Here is a 22150-nt window from a genome sequence, read left to right on the forward strand (position 1 = left end):
TGCAAGGTTATAAGGTACCTATTTCTTCAGTCTTATTAGATATTGTCATGTTGCTTTCCAAATTGTAGTTTTACATATCTACAAACAGCACAGCATTCCATTTGTTCCACATCCTTCCAAAATTTAATCTTGTTGAACTATTAAATTTTTCTACTTCTGCAAAGGGAATGCAAAATGGTTTCTTGTTACTTCAGTAAAGATTTCCTAGATTACTGAAGTATTTACAGATATACATGTACATATGTATTATTATTGGCCATTTGGGTTTCCTATTCAGTAAATTACATTTTTATATCACTTGTCCTTTTTTTACAGTTGAGTCTTTTTGTAGTGATTCTTAGGAGTTGCTTATAAATTCTAGTTCCTTGGTTTTTAAATGAGTTATATGAGGTTTTTTTGGTTTGTATTAGTTGTTTCTTAGCAGTCTTAGCTTGTCTTTTAGCATCTATGTTCTTTTCCCATACAGAAGTGTTAAATTTTAATGCAGTCATATTTATATTTTACTAAATGATTGGCAGGTTTGTGTGTCCATTTCTTCAACCTCTAAACAGTGGGGTGTCCTGAGGCTCAAGTCTCACCTCTCCATCTGTATTAATTCCCAAGTAATCTTAGTCTCATGGCATGTGTACACTGATGGCTTTTATGTCTGGCTCTTCCTCTGAATATCAGTAATATATGATAATTTGCTGAGCTAGATACTTTCTTCTTCCTTATCCAGATTCCTTGAATGGGAATTTTGCACTCACTGCCTCTACTTCCTGGTTTTTCCATTCACAATTTAACTCACTGGAGTGTGGCTCTTGTCCGGCTCTTCAACTGCTACTGCAGAGATCTATTCCTAAGTAACACAGCCCATCCCATTTTCTTTTCAAATGAAGTCTTTCATGAAATCAAACAGAGAGAAGCAAAATTACACTTGCAATGGGTTGGGGAGAACTACCTGCCTTTCTCATCTCTTTAGGTTCCTCTAGAGGCCTCTGTACTGAGCCGTGCCTATCTTTCTAACCTCTCTATTCCCTCAAACCTCCTAATCTCCAGCCAGACTCCTTTCCATCTCTGTGCTTCTGCACAGTGCCTTGATTTTAGCCCAGTTCTTGTTGGCTCAAGAAACCTCCAAGCCTGTCTTCTCCTTTATCATTCCCTCTCTTTTCTGTTCCTCTGTTATCATGCTGGCCACAGTGACTAGCTTTCTGCTTACACATCTTTCTTCTCCACTAGAGATCAGAGACCCTGTCTTTTCATGTCTGTTGGCAGTGGAGTGAATGAATGGCCTAGGAAGCTGAGCTAGATCAAAATCTGAATTGGGAGACCTCCAAGACTTTTTTTTAGATGGTTTTATTAAGATAAAATTCACAGACCATGGAATTCACAGGGTTGTGCAACCCCACCATAATCTAATTCTAAGACATTTTTTGTCCCCCCACAAAGAAAACCCTACCCTTTAGCAGTCATTCTCCATTTTCCCACCCCCAACATGCTCCCCAGCCCTTGTCAACCACCCATCTACTTTCCCAGACCATATTTAACATCGTTAAATTGATCACAAATCCTCAAAATCTACCCGATTCTGAACCATGATGTGAAATTTGGTAGGTAACTGTCCCACTTAACCAATTTGTACGGAAGGAAATCAAACTTAGCTTGCAGCTTCAGGCTTGATCCGCAGTCTCTGACACTACTAGCCTGCTTGATCCGGAGTTTATTAGAATTAGATCCACATTTAACAAGGGTGGCTGGTCTGGGCTGGCCTGGCTTTTCTCTGTTGCTGTGCGTGTAAACCCCCTTTGGCCGAAGCAGGGCAGCTGAAAAACTCACCACCTCTGGTAGCAGTCGTGAAAAAGGTGCCGGGTAACCACCCCTTCCGGGGAGTTCTGCCCTCTAGAAAACAACAGGGATCGAGCATTACGTGAGCGGTCTCTTTCGAGAGCTTTTATTTTTAACGCGACTCTTCTACCGGGTCACCTCGGGGTGGGTGCCGCTCGGTGGGCGCGCAGAAGCCCCCGGAAGACTACCTCGCAGCTTCTGGAGGCCGCAGTAGCAGAGAGGGGTCCGGTCTAGCGCGTTGCCAGGCAGCTGCGGCGTTGCCCGGGGCGGCCGCGCGTACGAGTCGCCTGCGCAGTGACGCAACCGGCGCGCGGTGACGCGGCGCGCGGCGCGGTGCACGCTGGGATATTTAAGTCTTCTCCGCGGCGCGGAGCCGCGATGTCTCCGGCGGCAGCGGCGGCTGGCGGAGGCGAGCGGCGGCGGCCGATAGCAAGCGTCAGGGACGGCCGGGGCCGGGGCGGGGGCTGCGGGGGCCGGGGCGGGGCGGCGCTCCTCGGCCTGTCGCTGTTCGGCCTCGTGCTGTACCTGGTGCCGGCGGCGGCGGCGCTGGCCTGGCTGGCCGTGGGGGCCACCGCGGCCTGGTGGGGACTGAGCCGCGAGCCCCGCGGTTCGCGCGCCCTCTCCTCGCTCGTTCGGAACGCGCGGCGCCAGCGGACCCTGCACGCCTCGCCTCCAGCCAAGTCAGCGGTGAACGGAAACCTCCTAGAGCCGCGGACCCTGCTCGAAGGACCCGACCCCGCCGAACTGCTCCTCATGGGCAGTTACCTGGGCAAGCCCGGCCCCCCGCAGCCTGCCCCCGCCCCGGAGGCCAGGGACCTGCTGGAGAGGCCTGGCCGCCGCCGCACTCCCGCCCGCGCCGCGCCGCCCGCGCACTCGGCCCATCGTGTGCATCACGTTCACCCCTCTCCCCCCACTCCTCTTCTTCGATCCTCTAGGAGGCCTTCCCACCGGTAAGATCCGCTCAACTTCCCCACACCCTCCGTTCTCTCGACCGGCTTTGAATGGAGAGCTTGACTTTTAAATCCGATTTTCTCTTTCATCAAGTCAAAAGTGGATTCTGTGTCGCTTTGTCCTCTTGAAACACCTTGCTGTGTGTCAACCGTCCGCTGCCTTGGAATAAGATGTGATGCCAGAGCTCTTCCCTTTTTTACAGTTTTTAAAACTGAATTTTAATATAGCCTTTCGAAAAACACTTGATAAGCTACTAAAATGTCCCTACCTCTGGTGAAAATACCTTGATCTTTCTAGAGTAGTTATAATAGTGTGTTTTGCTGTATTTTTTCTTTGAACCAATAAGAGCAATTAGGTCAGTTAGCCGAGCTCAAAGAGGTGTTCCCAGAAGACCCCTCTTTAATAAAACTTGATTGATAAAGATCCAATTAAAAGGGCATTTACATTTTGTCCCAATAGCTGACCATTACAAGAGAATATAAAACTTTGGTGAAAATATTAGATTATCGATTAGTACATTTAGTTGAAAGATGAACTTAGGTGTCAAAATGTTTGACTTTCGGTGTTTATTACTTGTGACTCAGCATAAAAGATTGAAAAGATCTACGAATCCTTGAAGAGTCCCTCCTTGCATGTCCTAACACACACTTATCTTTCACTGCACCTTTTTTTTTTTTTTTCCCCTCATGTGGGCAAGGTTTTCAACTTTCCTCTCAATTGTTGAAGTCCATTGTACCGACAGCTGCTGAGCAGCTGCCACTTTCCATCCTTAGATGGAATGGGGGAGCGTTGCCATAAAAATGCTGTGTTTTTTTGTGGCTCAAAAAGCAGTTTAAAGGGGCGCCTGGATGGCTCAGTGGATTAAGGGTTAAGCATCTGCCTTTGGCTCAGGTCATGATCTCAGGGTCTGGGGATTGAGCCCAACATCAGCCTCTCTGCTCAGCAGGGAGCCTGCTCCCCCCCCCCTCTGCCTGCCCCTCTGCCTACTTGTGATCACTCTTTCTCTCAGATAAATAAATAAAATCTTAAAAAAAAAAAAAGTTTAAGGGGCACCTGGGTGGCTCAGTCAGTTGAGCATGCAGTGCTTGGTTTAGGCTCAGGTTGTGATCTCAGGTTTGTGAGAGGAAGTCCTGCATCAGGCTCTGTGCACTCAGGGCGGTCTGCTTGAGATTATCTCCCCCTCTTTTTCTGCCCCTCCCCTGGGTGTGCTCAGTTTCTCTAAATAAATAAATAAAACCTTTTTAAATTTTTTTAAGTGGTTTAAGCTCTCTGGAAGATAACTGAACCCACGTGATTCTCCAGCAATTTACATTTCTGCCATTCCTTCAAGCTTTTTTGGTTCTATAATATGTCTCCTGTTCTCCATAGGGATTGTGGGACTTTATCAAATCGCTTTATGATAACACCTCGAAGACGCTATCCAATCCAACAGGCCCAGTATTCCCTTCTGGGCGTACTTCCTACAGTGTGCTGGAATGGTTATCACAAGAAGACTGTGCTGTCTGCTCGTAATTCCAAAATGGTGTGCAGCCCAGTGACAGTGAGGATTGCTCCTCCGGATAATAAACGAACTCGTTCACCATTGTGAGTGTTACTACTGGCAGACTAAACCCCTGTTTATTTTCACCTGTTTTTCCACAGCTGTTCTCTGACAAAACAACTATAAAGCAAAAAAGGGAAGAAGTGCTTACTTGAATGAGAAATCCCTGACTCTAGTCCTTGAACATCGTTTTGTTTTATTTTGGTCTTAGATTGTAGCTGTAATTCTAAGGGCAGTTTCTGTCAGTGTATACTTTTCCTTATTAGTTAGCTTCTGATTTCCAGTGACTGAAGTCTGTGCTATATGGCGTAGTTATTAACATAGTTTAATACCAGAATCTTGTTTTTCATTATAGACCAGAGCAGACAATCAACTCAACACTGTCCTCACCATCAGGTAATGCCCCAGACCCATGTGCGAAGGAGACCGTACTAAGTGCCCTCAAGGAGAGGAAGAAAAGGACCGTGGAGGAGGAAGACCAAATATTTTCTGATAGCCAGGAAAATAAAAGAAGGTAACAGGCCCCGCAGAGTACTAAACAGGCCTCTGACACAGACTCCTGTAATTTGTTGAAATACTGATCCTGCCCAAAAAGAAACAGAGGCCACACCTCCACAGTTTGTGAGCCTCAGTAGGTGCCCTTCTTTGGATTCTATAGAAGAGCTTGGTAACAAGGGCTTGGATGCTGTTAACGTCCTAATGTACAGGTTAAATGTTATAACTTACCTTTCCCATGAGTATTAGAGATTAGGTGACAGCTGTTAGCCATGTCAGCCTCATACTTTTGATACAAATGTGCTAAATTTTATTTTTTTTTTTTAGAGAGAATGCTAAAAATCTTCCCTTCACCAACTTATGTTACTCAGTTATTTGGGTAACCATCATTCAGATGTCATAGTGGTGCCAAAGGAACTGCTTGGGGAGGAAAAGTCACAACTGGAATATGGTAGATTTATCAGTAATGAGAGTAAAACCAATTCCATTATTTGGTTCCTGATACTTTAATGAAAATGGCATAAGCAGTCTATGTCCTGGGTGGTGGGGAGAGCGGAGGGGAAGTCACTAGATGTGACAACTGCTTTCCAAGACTCAGTTAAGGGTTTCACTCATCTTTCAGTTTGGCAGACTGAGCACCTAGTGTGTGCCTGGGCCTATTCAGTACTGTGGATAGAGCAGTGAGTAAGACAGAGGCCCTATGGGACTTGGATAATAAAATAAGGAATTCTAGATTGTATGTGTATAGAAGTAAAAAAAAGAAAAGAAGAAACACAACAGGACAATAAACAGACTAATGAGAGGGGGTTTCTTCGTGTTTGTTGCTCCAGGAAGCACTCTGAGGAGACCATGGACCCCACACTCATTAAATACAACCATTACCTAAGCCAGACCATTCACATCCTACCAAGTTGGCCCTCTTTGGTACTACCAATGCAGAGTTAGTTGGGGAGACATTAATAAATAGAAGTGTTTTTATGTGACTCAGGAAGATCTAAGGATGCGTACAGATGGTTTTTAAGTGAGCACTGTGAACCGATGTCCGCAAGCTAAGCAGGGGTGGCCAGGAGCGGGGGATGTGGAGGTCGGAGAGGGAATCTTAGTCATTCTTACGGTCCAGATGAGTCTCTCATACTCTCCAAGGTTAAAATATTTCTTGACTCCAGTGACCCTGTAACTGAGGATTCTGTATCATTTCTCTCACACTTGGAGTAGGCAGTGATCCTGGGTGCCATGCATAGGCCCTTATGTGTGATATGTGAAGTTTTTCCCTAACAGACTTGCCATATTAACGTCCAGAGCACTATGGGATGTGTGGGTTAGTTTCTAAAAATGTTTCTGTTTTTTGTTTTTTATATGTGGCTGGTAGGGTATTAAGTTTGTGATTGTTACACTTTGGAGAGAAGTTAGCAAATAATACACCTGAATAAGTTCAAAAGGTCTTGAAGCATTTTTGTACTCATTATTATTAGGACAGTCTTAGAATGAATCTACCTTTTAGGGTTTGAAGCAACCTTTTTCTTGTCTAGCCATTTCTGCAGGCCACAGAAATACTTTAAGGTTCCAGGAGTATGAGAGCATGCTCTAAGAAAAAAAAAAAGTTCATTTAATTGAGGGTTTTTTAATTTGTCACAGGCGCCACGATAGCAGTGGGAGTGGACATTCAGCATTTGAGCCCCTGGTGGCCAATGGAGTCCCTGCTTCTTTTGTGCCTAAGTAAGTGAGAATCCATCTGAATGAGGTAGATGGGGGAAGGGCATCGTGAAGAGCAGTTGTCCTATAGATTTTCCTCCGTGTGTTTGTATTGCTTTATTAGTCCAGGTTCAGATCTTTGACATCAGAGAAGAACATTTTGAGTAATGTCCCACAATAACCATCTTCTAATTTCTTTTAATATTTTTTCATTAATATGGATAAAAATATGGTAAGGGTAAGAGAATTTGTATATGTATCTAATAACCGTGTATAAAAACAGGTTTGTGCGATAGTTAAAGTGCAGCAGTATGAAATGTAAGATAAATGTTAAGTTGGTACATTTGAGTTTAAATACATTTAGGGTTTGGATGAAAGGGAAAGTGTCTTGGAAGTCTGTGTGAAAAGACTTAAGGTAACTTACATGCTTATTGAGTCAGGAGTGTGCCGAAAGAGCTGGTGTGCTCCCAGCCTGTGCTGATAGCAGAACAAAGACCAGAATGGGGCAGGCGGGGGGTCCTTCTGTCCTCGCTTGTGCCCTCGTTGTCTGTGCGCTGTTGTGCTTGGTTCGATGGCTGGCACTGTAAGGGACAACAAACAACCTGACGTTCATTCCGAGTGAAGCAACTGTAAGATGTTACAGGGTGGTCACCGTGTATGAGTGGGCTTGGAGGGTATACGGTATTAACCAAGAGCGAGAAGTCTCCAGGGGAATGAGGAAATGAGGGGGGAGGGATAATGGTTACCAAAAACCATTGCAAGAGCTTCATGCAGCCTTAACCAGTTGCATGAAGAAAAGGCTAACATTTGTTCGGTTGGGCTCCAAGTAGATCCATAGGTGGAAGTTAGAGGAAATACATTTTCATCCAGTGTAAGAATCTGTGGTTGACGGTCCTCACTGTAGGAGAAAGTGAGTTGTCTACATTGTAACAAAGGTTGGAGGACTTCTACAGGAAAGATTGTTTAGGTTGGAAGCTTAGAAAAATTGGTTGGTTCCTCTTAACTCTGATTTTTCTAGTAGGTTTATTGAGGTACAATTGACTTTATAAAAAACTGCCTTTTTAAAGTGTACAGTCTAGATAAGTTCTGTCATGTATACATCTGTTAAATCATTGCCATAGCAAAAGTAATAAACCTAACAGTCACCTCAGAGTTGCCCCATGCCCCTTAGTAACACCTTCCTGCAGTCCTGCCCCTAGCTCCAGGCATCCACTGATGTGCTTTTTTGTCATTGTAGATTAGTGTGAGGGTTCTTTTTTCCTAGAATATTGTGTAAGTGGAGTCATGCATTTGATTTCTTAAATACATTTAAATATTTAGCTTTCTCTTCCTGACTTTGTCTGAGATATTGAGCTGAAGTGGTAGCAATAGCATTAAGAGCTTTATCCTTTTTAATTAAGTTTATTTAAGAAATATCTTGCGACCATGGATGAAGGCTTTAAAGAATGCTGCCTTCAATGACACATTCACTGTCTTTTTCTCTTTTGTCAGACCTGGCTCTCTGAAGAGAGGCCTTAATTCCCAGAGCTCCGATGACCACTCGAATAAGAGATCTCGCACCTCTTCCGTGAGCTCCTTGACAAGCACATACACAGGTGGCATCCCTAGCTCCAGCCGCAATGCCATTACCAGTTCTTACAGTTCGACTCGAGGTCTCTCTCAGGTACGTTGTTCTTGTGACGTGGGAGAAGGATGTCCGAGCATTGACATGAGCCTGTGCTCACGGACCGCGTTCCGCCTCTCACATACTGGGGTGAGCTCTGAGCTAACAGAAGGTGCAAACCCTGCAGCGATGACTTAGACTCAGGGAATGGGATAGAAAGCCCAGAAAGTAACCCGGAGCAGGTGGGGACAGCGGATACAAAACAGCCAGGATTGCAGATAGATGGTCAAGGAATGAGTAATTCAATAAATGGTATTAATTTGATCGAAAAGATAGATTCAGTCCGATTGCACTGGATCATAAAAAAAATTCATCCTGTCATCATTGAGAATTGAAAGCTTTTAAAATATTGTAAATTTCTAAAAATTCTTTTGTAGAAAAAATGGCAGTTCTTTCTTAGAAAGAGGATATAGTATGGCCTAGGAACAAACAGAGCAAGCTTTGCTGCCAGACAGACTTGGATTCAGATTTTGGCTTTGACACTTAGTAGCTTATAGGGCCTCAGGCTGGTACATCACTTCAACTTTCCTTTTCTCATTTCCCAAGGATTATTATAAAGATTGAAGGTAATGCTTGAAAAGATAGTCCTTATAATGCATGTTAGTAAGTGGTACCCTATATATAGTAGCAAAGAAAAAAAAAGTTCACGGAGGAAGAGATTTGAGGGGAGAAAACTTGAGATAAGGTAATCCAAAAGGCTTTTACAATAACATGAACGAAAGTTGAAGGCCTGAGCCCGACCAGTGGGAACAACCACCACAGCAGGCAGACTGAGAATAATTCTGAAGGGCCCTAGGATTTTCAGAATGGTGAGTGAGTACTGGCTTCAACTTCCAAGTCACTGGTGGCATTAGCCCCTAACAAGAGTCGGCCTGACCTTTGAAGCTTTGAGGCCAGACACTGACTTCTCTGTAGTTATGAAGGTCCTAGATGGCGTCGTTTTCCAGAATAGGCTCTTTCTTTCGAAATTTTGTTTGGCCTTGTCCCCTTCGTGAGTGATTTTAGCTAGATCTTCTGGATGACCTCCAGCTTCTACATCTCCCTTGTTGTAGGGACGGCTTCTTCCCAAAACCTCTCACTGCGTCAGCCTCTGCTAGCTCCACACTCATCTCCTCCTCAGCTCTCCGCTTTCGTGGAATTGAGGAGTGAGGCCTTGCTCTGGTTTAGGCTTTGGCTTAAGGCGATGATGTGGCTGGTTTGATCTTCTCCCCAGACCACTCAGACTTTCTCCATGTCAATAATAAGGCCTTCTCACTTTCTTACCACTCATCGTGTTCGTTAGGGTAATACTTTTCATTTCCTTCGAGAACTTTTCCTTTGCATTCACAGCCGGGCTGTTGGGTGCAAGAAGCCTGGCATTCAGCGTGTCTCAGCTTTTGATCTGCCTTCCTTACTAAGCTTGTTCATTTGTAGCTTTTGATTTAAAGTGTGAGACATGCGACTCTTTCCTTCAGCTGAACAATTAAGAGGCCACTGTAGGGTTGTTAACTGGTGTAATTGCAATACTGTAGTAGCTTGGCGCATAGGGAGGCTGGGAGAGAGAGATGGGACCACTGCCAGTTAATGGGGCAGTCAGAGCACGCATACTTGTTTAAGTCAGCTGCCTTATAAGGGTGTGGTTTGTGGCTTCACTATTAGAAAAGTAGCATCAAAGATCACGTCACCGTCATGAAGGGAGTAATGAAAAGTTGGAAATACCACAACACATAACCGAAATGTGAGATAGAGACGTGAAGTGAGCGAATGCTGTTAGGAAAATGGCACCAGTAGACTTGGCTTGAAGTAGATTTGCTACAGACCCTCAGTTTGTTAAAAACAAAATTTACAAAGTGCAGTAAAACTTGGAAGTACAACTGTGCTCATCTGTTCTTAACATCATTGTTTTATTAGGTCAAATTTCAAGTGTACACAAAAGGAAAGGGAGGGAATCTCATGGATCTCCCTCTAGCTTCACTGGTTAGTTACCAGCATTTTGTCTGTCTTGTTCCCTCAGTCTGCCCCCACACTGTGTTTGTCCTTGTGTTTTATAGCAAATTACAAACCTCTCATTTCATCTATAGGACTTCAGTGTATTTTAAAACTTTTTGTAAACATTAATAACCAGGGTGGCATTATTCCTCTTAAATAATAGTAATTCCTTAATATTTGTTTTGGGGGGTTTTCTTTTAATTCATTTGAGAGAGAGACAGTACTAGCAGGGGAGAAGAAGACTCCCTGCTCAGCTGGGAGCCCGACATGGGGCTCGATCCCCGGACCCAGAGATTATAACCCTAGCTGAAGGCAGATGCCCAACCATCTGAGCCACCCAGGTGCCCCTCCTTAATATTCGTTAATATCTCCCTGTATTCAGATTGCCTGTTATCCCAAACGATCTTATTATAGTTCCTTTGTTTGAGTGAGGGACTAAACATCAATTCTTTCCATTTGGTTCCTATGTCTCTTAGACTCTTTCAATCTATACTACTACTATTTTTTTCTTCCTTTGAAAAAACTGGATCATTCTGTAGAATTTCCCACATTCTAGATTAAGTTTCCATCGTCATGGCATCATTTTAACATGTACATGATCCCATATGTTCCATATAAATGGGAAGTTCAGTCCTGAGGCTTGATTAGGTTCAAGTTCAGTTATTTTGCCAGAACATTGCATACCTATGATTGCATCACACCAGGAGCACATGAGGTCCGGCTGCCTCCATCTTGTGAGGTTGGTAATGATCCCTGGGCTCAGCAGTTTAAATCAGATTCTTCTGTTTTCTCTCTCTCTTTTTTTTTTTTTTAAGGTTTTATTCATTCATTTGACAGAGAGAGATCACAAGCAGGCAGTGTGGGGTGGGAAGCAGGCTCCCCACTGAGCAGAGAGCCCAATGTGGGGCCCTATCCCAGGACCCTGAGATCAAGACCTCAGCTGAAGACAGAGGCTTTAACCCACTGAGCCACCCAGGCGCCCCGGTTTTTCCGTTTTTTATTTGATGATTTTAGCAGCCATTTATTATCTTTCTAGGTCCATGGTTTTACTGGGTTACAAAATGGTAATAATCTATCCTGTCATTTCCTCTGCATTTATTAACTGAAACTCTGTACAGAAGAATATGCCCTACCTGTGGGAGTGACTGGATAATGAGAAGGCGCTGATGCCAGAGTCAACTCCGGAAGTGACCAGTGAGGTTTTTGCTGTTGTGATTATCTTTAAGAACCTCTGAATTTGTATAGACCTGTCACTTTGAGGCACAAAGTTTTCCACCTTTGGCAAGTGGGAGCCCTTTAAAATTGGCTCCTGTATCCTTTTGTTTTGACCCAGGTAGTTTTTGATAAATAACTTTGTTGCTCTTTAGCTTTAAAAAAAAAAAATTTATCTTGTACATTTCCAACTGAAATTGAAGGTGGCTATTTGTTCAAGTGACCTTGGTTTTTTTTCAGTTGGAAATGATCTTTGTAGACTACAGTGAATTCTAGGGAGTTAAGATTACCCACATCTCTAGAAAGAGAAAACTCTCTAGTCATTAGTTCGTATTGATATTTCAAGTTTAGATTTAGGATACAGAACTTTTTACATAATTTCTTTGATTTTATATTTTTGTTTTAAGATTTCATTTCTTTCAGAGAAAGTGCCAGCAGGGGGAGGGGCAGAGAGAGAGAGAGAATCTTGAGTAGACACTGCACTGAGTGCAAAGCCCGATGTGGAGCTCGATCTCACCACCCCGAAATCATGACCTCTGCTGAAATCAAGAGCTTTACACTTAACCAACTGAACCATTCTGGTGCCCCTCATTTTTAGGTATTCTTACACAAAAAGTGTTGCTTCATAACCACTTATTTGACTGGCCCCAGTAAACAAATTTGAAAATAATGGTATCAGTGCATTATAAACAGTAAAATTACGAACTGGCTTAAGAATTATTTTTGAGGGCGCCTGGGTGGGTCAGCTGTTAGGTGTCTGCCTTCAGCTGAGGTCATGATCCTAGGGTCCTGGGATTGAGTCCCACATTGGGCTCCCTCCTTGGTGGGAAGCCTGTTTCTCCCTCTTGCCCTGCTTGTGTTCCTTCTCTCTCTCTATCTGTGTCAAATAAATAAATCTTTTTTTTAAAAAAAGGAATTTTTTTTTTTTAAGATTTTATTTATTTATTTGACAGACAGAGATCACAAGTAGGCAGAGAGGCAGGCAGAGAGAGAGGAGGAAACAGGTTCCCTGCTGAGCAGAAAGCCTGATGAGGGGCTCCATCCCAGGGCCCTGGGATCATGACCTGAGCCTAAGGCAGAGGCTTTAACCCACTGAACCACCCAGGTGCCCCATAAAAAAAGGAATTATTTTTGATACAGTCAAAATAACGTGTTTTAGGTTGACATGAATTCACTGTTCTCAGTTGGGTATACCACCAACTTGATATACAATAAGATCTATCTGTCCAGTGTATTTTAATGTTTTGGGGTTTTCTTTTTCTTTAAATAGTTTGTTTTTAAGTATGTAAAATAAAATACTTTAATTGTTCCAAAGAAAAGGGGTACATGGCTGTTTTGGTCAGTGTATAATGTGACTCTTGATCTTAGTGTGAGTTCCAAGCCCACACTGGGTGTAGAGATTACTTTAAAATAAAATCTGTTAAAAAGAAAAATTGTATAACTAAAACCGTAAAAAAAAAAGTTGTGCTGGGGCACCTGGATGGCTTGGTTGGATAAGCACCTGACTTGATGTCAGCTGGTCTTGATCTGAGGGTTGTGACTTCAAGCCCCACTTTGGGCTCCCTGCCCGGCATGGAGCCTCCATTTTAAAAAATAAGAATAAATAATGTAAGTGAACAAATGTAAATGAATATAAGTAAAATAAAAATTGTTCCAAAGAGAACATATGAGAAAACAAAATATACTCAGAGAAGTCCACAATTTCAGCCTCTTTCTACTCCACATTGTTCCCTTCCTATTTTTAATTACTTTTAAGTTGTCCTTCCACTGTCTTTTTTTCTTAAAACTATACAGATCAATGTCTGTGTGAGGCAGCAGGACGTACAAGTTTGAGGCTCGCTTCATCTTTCCTGTATAGTAACTGCAGTTACTCCTGTCCTCTGTTGATCAACACTGGGCTTTTTCCGTTTTCTGCTGTGACCTTGTCCTGCAGAGAATGCCTTAATTCCTATCTTTTCCCTCTATGGCCATTACACTTCTTGGATAGATTGCCTGGAATACAGATTTCCCTGGCCAGCAGTTAGATGCATATACGGTTTAGCTAGATACTGTTAAATTCCCTCCTCAGAGGATGTACCGTTGGCATTCCCGTTAGCATCATACGACTGACCGCCGCCACACCAGTAGATCAGGTTGTCATGGCTTTGGGTTTTTACGAGCTAGGTGAGGAGCAGTGTGTGTGTGTGTGAGAGAGATTTTATTTGTTTATTTGGAGAGCATGTGCACACGGGGGGTTGGGGAGCAGAGGGGGAGAGAGAAAATCTCAAGCAGACTCTGGCAAGCACAGAGCCTGATGCAGGGCGGGATTCCATGACCTGAGCTGAGATTGAGTCAGACGTTTAAGCCACTGAGCCCCCCAGGCGCCCCATATTTGTGTCTCTTCAGAGTGAGTTGGGGCCGATTTTCATATATTCGAGAAACATATTCCCAGTGAACTAAAGATTTAGATGTGAAATAAAAACCATAAAAGTATTTGCAAAAACGGGCTTCTTGTGTGTTGCTGATGGGAGTGTCCATTGGTACAATCCCCTGGAGAGCAGTGTGGCAGTAAGTACCAGTATTAGCGATGCGTGGGCCCTTGCGATGCATGTGCCTTTTGACCCAGCAGGTCTGCTCCTTATGAATTAATTCTGTACATACCCTCAGAAGCATACACGAGGATGTTGGCTGTAACATTTTAATAATAGAAACTCGGAAACCATGTAAATGTACCTTTTCAGGGGGCTGGTTGACAGTATTTCTGTAAGTTGCAGTACTGTGTAACTGTCAGAATAAGTAGCTTAATAGAGCCAAAGCAAGGTGCAGAGCTTTGTGTATAGTGTCCTCTGGTACTTGTGCTTCCAGGTTTCTTTGATTTTTTTTAATGTGCATAGAGTAATTTCGATAGATTTTGTTAGAAACTGGGAATAAGGTTTGAGGTTGAGGTAGAAGGGAAGCCTTTTACTTTGTACTCTGCTTGTTGGAATTTATGACATGTGCTGCCAGTGGTACCTTTCCTGATTTCAGAAAGTTTGTAAGTATAGCTAGCTGTTAAGTAAAATAAGATGCCCCTGTCCTGGCTGTCCCTGCTTCTGTCCCATAGGTACCTGTTGTTGACATTCATACTACGTATGTGACCACAGATAATACACAGAATTTTTGGTGTGTGTTACACAATGGGGTCAGCACATACATGCTTTTTTGTCTCTTTTTTTAATCATATATTGCATAGCATTTTGTGTCAGATCTATAGTTTTTGTTTTGTTTTTTTAATTAGAGTATAATGTAGAAAAACAAATAGCTAAAGTGTGTGTCTCCATTTAACTACCACCCAGGTTAAGTAATAAATAATTTTTAACACCCAGAAGTCCCCCCATACCTATTCCTTCTTGAGTAGTAGCACTGATTTTTTTTAAAATATTATTATTTATTTTATTTATTTATTTTTTAAGATTTTATTTATCTGACAGAGAGATCACAAGTAGGTAGGGGGAAGCAGGCTCCCCGCTGAGCAGAGAGCCCGATGTGGGGGCTCAATCCCAGGACCCTGAGATCACAATCTGAGCTAAAAGCAGAGGCTTAACCCACTGGGGCATGCAGGTGCCCCAGTAGTAGCACTATTTTAAAAATATTTAAGAATATTTTTAAACTTTACATCAATGGCGACCAGGATACACTTTCTTTTGTGTTTGGCTTCTCTCACTCAGCTGTTTTCCTTGTGAGACTCATCCAGATTGTTGCATGTAGCAATAAGGCTTTCATTTTCTTTGTAGGAATATACCATAATTAAGTTTTTCCTCCTGCTGTTGGACATTGGGTTTCCAGTTTTGAGGTATAATGCGTAATGTTGCTCTGGATGTTCTTATATTAAGTTCTTTGGTGCGTATATGTGAAGTATGTGTGATGCCTAGTTGTAGTAGATGTTGTTGAGACATTTTTTAAAGTTACATTTCAGGGGCACCCGAGTGGCTCAGTTGGTTAAGTGTCTGCCTTTAGCTCAGGTCACGATCCTGGAGTCTCGTAAATAAATAAAAATAAAATAAAATAAAGTTACATTTCAGGTGATTTTGTCTTCCCAGTGCAGTGTGAGATTTTGTTCGTGTGGTTACACACCCTCACTAACGCTTGATGTTGCCAGTCGCTCTGATTACCCCCGTCGGTGGGCATGCAGTTTTCCCTGTGGTGGTTACGTGTGATTATAATTGCTGATTGCGAATGAGCTGGAGGTCGGAGCTGTTCATTAGCCGTTTATATTTCCTTTTTCATGAAGTGCCTATTCTGGTTTCTTGGCCCTTTTCTATTGTTTGTCTTTTTGTCACTGATTTATAGAAATTCTTTATATATTCTAGATACAAGCTCTCTGTAAGTAGTATGTGTTACAACAAATCATTCTCCTATTCTGTGTCTCACCACTTCAATTTCTTTACTTTACGCCTATGGCTAATGTTTCGTGTGCACTGTTTAGGAACTCTTTGTCTACCTAAAGTCATGATGATGATATGCTACCAAAAAGCTTTATTCTTTGTTGTTGATTTTTTGAAGTTGATTTTTGTATATGGTGGGAAGTGGCCATCAAAATTAGCGTTTTTCCGGGGCGCCTGGGTGGCTCAGTGGGTTAAAGCCTCTGCCTTCGGCTCAGGTCATGGTCTCAGGGTCCTGGGATCGAGCCCCGCATCGGGCTCTCTGCTCAGCGGGGAGCCTGCTTCCTCCTCTTTCTCTCTCTGCCTGCCTCTCTGACTACTTCTGATCTTTCAAATAAATAAATAAAAATCATTAAAAAAACAAATTAGCGTTTTTCCGTTGAAATGTCCACTTGACTTAGCAACATTTATTGAAATATTGGACCATCCTTTTCCTGTTGCTGTGTGGTACTGCCTTAGTTATAATTTAAGTATATATATGTGGATCCATTTCTAGATTTTGTTGTGTTCCATTGGTCTGTTTTTCTGCCCTATATCTTTTTTTTCTGAGCTGTCCCACACAGTCTTTTAGTTTTGATGTGTAGTAGGATAAGTCATCCAACTTTATTTGTTTCATTCCTCTTCAGAATTGTCTTGGCTCTTGACCCTTTGCATTTCTCTGTAAGTTTAGAATCAACTCATTGATTTCTGCTAAAAGAAAGAACGGCCACTTGCTGAGATATTAAGATTGCCTTTATTCTACAAGTTATTTTGAAGAGAAATGACATTTTTACAAATGTCATTGAATCTTCCAATCCATGAACATTGTATATCTTTCACTTATTTACATCATCTTTAACTGCTCTGTGTAGTGGTTTTACATATTAAACATTTCCCTAGATATATCTTTTGATGCTATTATAAGTGGTTTATTAAAATCTTTAGCTGATATATTCAAATACTACTGATTATCATATTCAGAAAATTTACTAAATTCTGTAACATTCATCTGTGTGTGTGTATATATATATATATATATATATATTTTTTTTTTTTTTTTAAGATCTTATTTATTTATTTGACAGATCACAAGTAGGCAGAGAGGCAGGCAGAGGGGGCGGGGAAGCAGGCTCCTTGGTGAGCAGAGAGCCCGATGTGGGGCTTGATCCCAGGACACTGAGATCATGACCTGAGCCAAAGGCAGAGGCTTAACCCACTGAGCCACCCAGGTGCCCCTCATCTGTATATATGTATTTTTTAAATTTTATTTATTTGAGAGAGAGAGAGTGTGTGCATGAAAGAGGTGAGAGTCAAGGGAGAAGCAGACTCCCCATGGAGCAGGCAGCCCAATGCAGGACTCCATCCCAGGACTCCGGGATCATGACCTGAGGCGAAGGGAGTGGCTCAACCAACTGAGCCACCCAGGCACCCATATATTCTTTAGGCTATTTGTATGTACGTCATGTTGTTTACAATGACAGCTCTTTTCTCTCACTGTTCTCATATTGTTTTATGCCTTAATGTATTTGGTTAAGATCTGAAATATGATGTTGAATAGAAGTGATCACAAACACCTTTGTTTTCCTTGATCTCAGAGGGAGTGCTCTCCACATATCCTGTTATATATACTGTTTGATACAGGAGTCTTACGATTGGTTTTTTTTTTGTTGTTGTTGTTTTAAGATTTAGAGAGAGTACATGGGCTGGGGGTGGAGGGAGGGAAAGAGAGTCTCAAGCAGACTCCAAGCTGAGCATGGAGCCCAACATGGGGCTCGATCCCATGACCCTGAGATCACAACCTGCGCCAAAACCAAGAGTCAGCCACTTAACTGTACCATCAAGTGCCCTGATGTAGATTTTGGGTAGATAGTCTTTATTGGATTAAGGAAATTCCTTTTTCAAGGTTGTGTCATCAGATAACCAATTTTAGGAGTCACTCTATTACATGTTTTTCTATATATTTAATTTCTGGCCTTCTACATACTATTTCCTTCTTTTTTTAATTTTTTTTTTTTTTTTTTAAGTAGGCTCCATGACCAGCATGGAACTGTGGGGCTTGAACTCATGACACGGAGATTGAGACCTGAACTTGAAATCAGGAGTCGGGTGCTTAACCAACTGAGCTACCCAAGCAGTCTTTTTTTTCTTTTTCTTTTTCTTTTCTTTTCTTTTTTTTTTTTTTTTTTAAAGATTTTTATTTATTTATTTGACAGACAGAGATCACATGTAGGCATAGAGGCTGGCAGAGAGAGAGGAGGAAGCAGGCTCCTGGCTGAGCAGAGAGCCCGATGCAGGGCTCCATCCCAGGACCCTGGGATCATGACCTGAGCCGAAGGCAGAGGCTTTAACCCACTGAGCCACCCAGGCGCCCCTTTTTTCTTTTTTTGATTTTATTTATTTATTTGTCAGATAGAAAGAGAGCGTAAGGAGGGAGAGCAGCAGGTAGAGAAGGAAGCCGACTCCCTGCTGAGCAAGGAGCCAGATATAAGACTTGATCCTGGGAGGGTCGGATCCTGAGCTGAGCTGAAGGCAGATGCTTAACCGACTGAGCCACCCAGGCATCCCTCTTTCTGATTTTTTTATCCAGATTCTTAGGTCACTGGGTCTTTTCAGCCTTTTCCCTTTTCTAACACACAAACACATACCTATATCTTAAAGGTTATACATTTCTCATAAGCCTTCTCGACATCCCAGTCTTGAAATAGAAGTATTTTTCAATTTCATTCAGATCAAATACTTTCTGATTTCCATTTCCAGTTGTTTTTTGATTTCTGTACTTAGAAGTACATTGCTTAATTTCAAAACAGTTAATTGTTTTGTTATCTTTCTGTTACTGGTTTTTTAGTTAAATTCCACTAGTTAACAGGACGTGCTTCTATCAATCCTTGAAATACATTTGCTCTATGGCCCAGCGTATGTTCGCTTTTGGTATGTGTTTCAACTTCACTTGAGAAAAAAATTTTCATTAAGTGCTCACCTAATGGTTAATATGCCTTATATTCCTTGGGGTATGTCATGTGGCTTAAGGTCTTTTGACTGTTTTGAGGTCATTTTCTCTTCAGATGTTGCCCCATTTTCTCCCCTCTCTCAGTGTTCCAGTACACGTTAAACCTTTTCCTTTTGTCCTGTGTCTGTCTTTGTTTCCCATCGTTTTGTACCCGCCCCCCATTTCTTCCGTTGTCTAGTCTACCAATTTCCTTTAGCTCTGTGCTATTTCAGCCTACCCATTGCATTCTTAAATCATTACTGTTATCCTTCTTAGAGTTAACCGTTTGTCTGCCAGGATTCTCCATATTGTTATTTAAATTATTATAATAACATTTCTTCTAAAGTCTTATTCAGTAATTCCGATATTTGAATCTTCTGTGTCTTCTGATGTCTGCTTTCTTCTGGGTTATTGGTTAAATGTTACTTTCTTATATATTTGATTTTTGTTGCTGCTGTATTCCTCTGTCAGACATTGGGGGGAAAAAATGCGGTAATGACTTGAAGCTCTGAATGATGGTATCTTTCTCCAGAGAGGTTTAGCTTTTTTATCTCGCCTCTGGCAATAGCTAGGATAGGAGCCGAGGACTTCTGTGTGGGAGGACTTGACCTGATTCTGAGTTGGCGGTCAGTTCTGGTGAGGGCTGGTTCATTTCTGATTTCCTCTCGGTCCCTGTTCGGAGCCTTGAGGATCCCAACCAGAAGCTTTAGATCATGGTAAGGCCCCTGTACTTTGGAAAGCCCTGAATTCGTTGTCTTTGCAACCACGTGAGACTGCCAGAAGCTTCTCTCAGCCTCTCAACTGCAGCTTCTCCTTTTGGAATTGGCAGTCACCGGGAGAGGAAAAGGGGACCTAAACGTGGGGGCTCAGCCCTTGGCTCCTCTTCCCTTGTCTCCACGATGTCCCCCTGGCCTGGTAGCTCTTCCCTGGCAGCGCCCCGCTTTCACACGTGTAGGCCGCATCTTCTCCAGTGTTTGCTGCTTGTCCCCAGCGGGAATGTTGCTCTAGAAGGACATGGCTGTTCCTGAAAGAGGGTCAGGGTTTGTGATAAGCGCCCTCACTGATGGTGGAGCCTGTGACCTCCCGTAGGAAATGCAGCCCTGCTACTAACTGCTGTTCGGTGTTCTCAGGAGTTTCCAGTTCCCTGTTCGTGTGTGGTATTTGCATATGTGATAAGTTCCCGGAAGTAGGTTTTGGGAGAGGAGATGACGTTATATGAAAGTTCATGTTAAAGCTTCTCTTTGAAAAAAACGTGTTGGCGTGTAGTGATTATCTCCAGTAACCAGCAAAGGCGACAGCCCTTACATTCGGCGCAGGTGGTAGCAGAGATCTTTGACTCGGCGCGTTCTCGCGGAGGAACCCTAGGAAATAGCCGGGTCTGCGGCGGCCCATGCTAAGAGCTCTGGCTTCGAAATTGTAAAATCAGAGCACATGTTGGACGGGAACCAGTTACAGCGGAAGTGAGCTGGCCTCTGACCTCTGTGTGCGCGGCGCTGGCCTCTCTGTGTGTTAATGAGACTCGTCATTTTCCAAAGTCGGAATAGTTCCTTTCGCCTCCAGCACGTCAGACCCCAGCTCGGCGCTCTGTGTCCCCCGTTGCTCCTTCACATGTTCTCTGTATCAGCCAGACCAGGACATTTGTCATCTCTGATCCCTTCCTGGAGCCTTCCCTTCCTCGTTCTTTTCCTGCTGTGGGGTGATGGGTCTGTCCCATCGCAAGCCCGTGCGGCTTGTCTTTCTTCGGGTGCTGTTTGGGGAGTCGTGAAAGGCTCCTCGACGTCCCCTTCCTCCTCTACCGATTCTTCCAACCAGCGTGGCATCGTCTCTCCCCCGGGCTCCTGTGTAGACACCTCTGTTCCCTTTCGGTTGATCGCGGTCAGCTTGTGAACTCTCCTGTCCCTTCTCCACGTTGCCATTTCCTGGTGACGGAGTGCGCTTGCTCGTCTTCCATCGTCAAGTGTAAAGTATGGAACCTCTCTGAAGTGGTTCTTGGCTAATTAAAAAGTGAATCACAGTGCGGAATTAAGTTGACTGCTAGGTACATCGATTAACTCTTTTTTTTTTTATGACTTGTTCTATCTCTTGCTTACTTTTCACTTGGTAATGTTCCTTATACTTCCGTGGACTTGCAGGACTCCCGTGTTTACAGGTAAAGATGGTGACTTAACTGAAATCATTTGCTTTTCATTTTATGGTTTCTGTTTGGTTCGGGGATATTTTATTTCCTGCCCGCATAGGTTTTTCTGTTTATGGGAATGTTAGTGTGGTTGAAAGTTGAGACGGTACAAAGGGTATACAGTAGAGTGTCCTTGCTTCCTGCCAGTCCTTTTACAGAGAGAGGTTTTTGTTTTTGTTTAGATTTATTTTAGAGTGCACATGCAAGGGGGTGGGGGGGAGACTCCCAGGCAGACACCCCACAGAGCACGGGGTTCCATCTCACAACCTGAAATCATGAGAGCCAAAACTGAGAGCTGGACAGTCAGCCAACTGAGCCAGCCAGCGGCCCCTTACATGATGTAACTGTTGTGGACTTAAGAAATCACCAGAAGCTCCTCAGTGAGAAAAATGTCTACAGTGATAGCTCCGTGCTGCTGTGATTAGGCTAAAGACAGAGAGCTTCGTGCGGGTGCTTTCTGTCGGTTACTTTGCCGCAAGGCCGCTTTGCAGGAGGGGAGGGAGGGTGGGAACAGACCGTCATTGTTATCGGGACTGCCTGGTAGAAGAGACGGGGTGTCTGAACCATTGTCATGTAACGGGAAACATCACAGGTGCTGCAAAAGTCATACATGTCTTGGTAGCACATTTAAAAAAAAAAAAATAAAGTTGGAGTAAAACTGAAAATTTAACCGAAGTAGGACTAGATTACTGGCTTATCTTCGTTGTGATAGAGTTTTGGGCGGAGGTTTGGAAAAGTTTCTTAGTTTTATCATTTCTGAGATACTATAAACTTGTATGCGTCGTGGCGCTAAACCATGACGGAATGGAACGTTCCAGTTTCTAGTGTGTGCGGAAAGCGCGCTCCCCGCTTACATGCTGACTGCCAAGCTTTCCCCTACCTGTTCACGTTATTCCCCCCGTAGTTATTACTGGCAGCTCGCTTTCCTTCACAAATGTTTTTTGGGGTTTTTTTCCAGGATTTTATTTTTGAGTAATCTCTGTACGCCGCATGGGGCTTGACCCCACAACCCCGAGGTTAAGAGTCACACTGTCCGCCACCTGAGCCGGTCACGCTCCCTGTAAAGAAATGTGTAGGTCGCTGAAAAGGAGACTTGATAGGCAGAGTTACACTGTCCGTAGGCTCAGTCGTGTCACTGTGTACCTTTCAGCTTTGGAAGAGAAGTGGGCGCAGCTCCTCCCCCTTATCTAGCCCCGCCTCGTCCCGCTCCCAGACACCAGAGAGGCCGGCCAAGAAAGTAAGGTAAGGAGTCCTGACTCGCGGA

At 43.3% G+C, this 22150-nt stretch overlaps 1 protein-coding gene across 2 annotated transcripts in view; it reads left to right on the plus strand.

Annotated features, from left to right (window-relative positions):
- Positions 1 to 22150, plus strand: part of POM121C (POM121 transmembrane nucleoporin C) — a 57118-nt gene that overhangs the window by 27265 nt on the left and 7703 nt on the right. The window contains exons 1-6 of one of the 2 annotated variants that reach the window (XM_059155728.1): positions 2166 to 2774; positions 4144 to 4359; positions 4671 to 4829; positions 6446 to 6526; positions 7994 to 8165; positions 22037 to 22128. In XM_059155728.1, the coding sequence (XP_059011711.1) occupies positions 2203 to 2774; positions 4144 to 4359; positions 4671 to 4829; positions 6446 to 6526; positions 7994 to 8165; positions 22037 to 22128 (1292 nt within the window). In that variant the 5' untranslated portion in view covers positions 2166 to 2202. Of the gene's footprint in view, positions 1 to 2165; positions 2775 to 4143; positions 4360 to 4670; positions 4830 to 6445; positions 6527 to 7993; positions 8166 to 22036; positions 22129 to 22150 lie in introns of those variants that run through there. The other variant, XM_059155729.1, reaches the window with a different exon arrangement.

The sequence above is a fragment of the Mustela lutreola genome, chromosome 17 (assembly GCF_030435805.1).
Source record: "Mustela lutreola isolate mMusLut2 chromosome 17, mMusLut2.pri, whole genome shotgun sequence".
Taxonomy (NCBI): Eukaryota; Metazoa; Chordata; class Mammalia; order Carnivora; family Mustelidae; genus Mustela; species Mustela lutreola.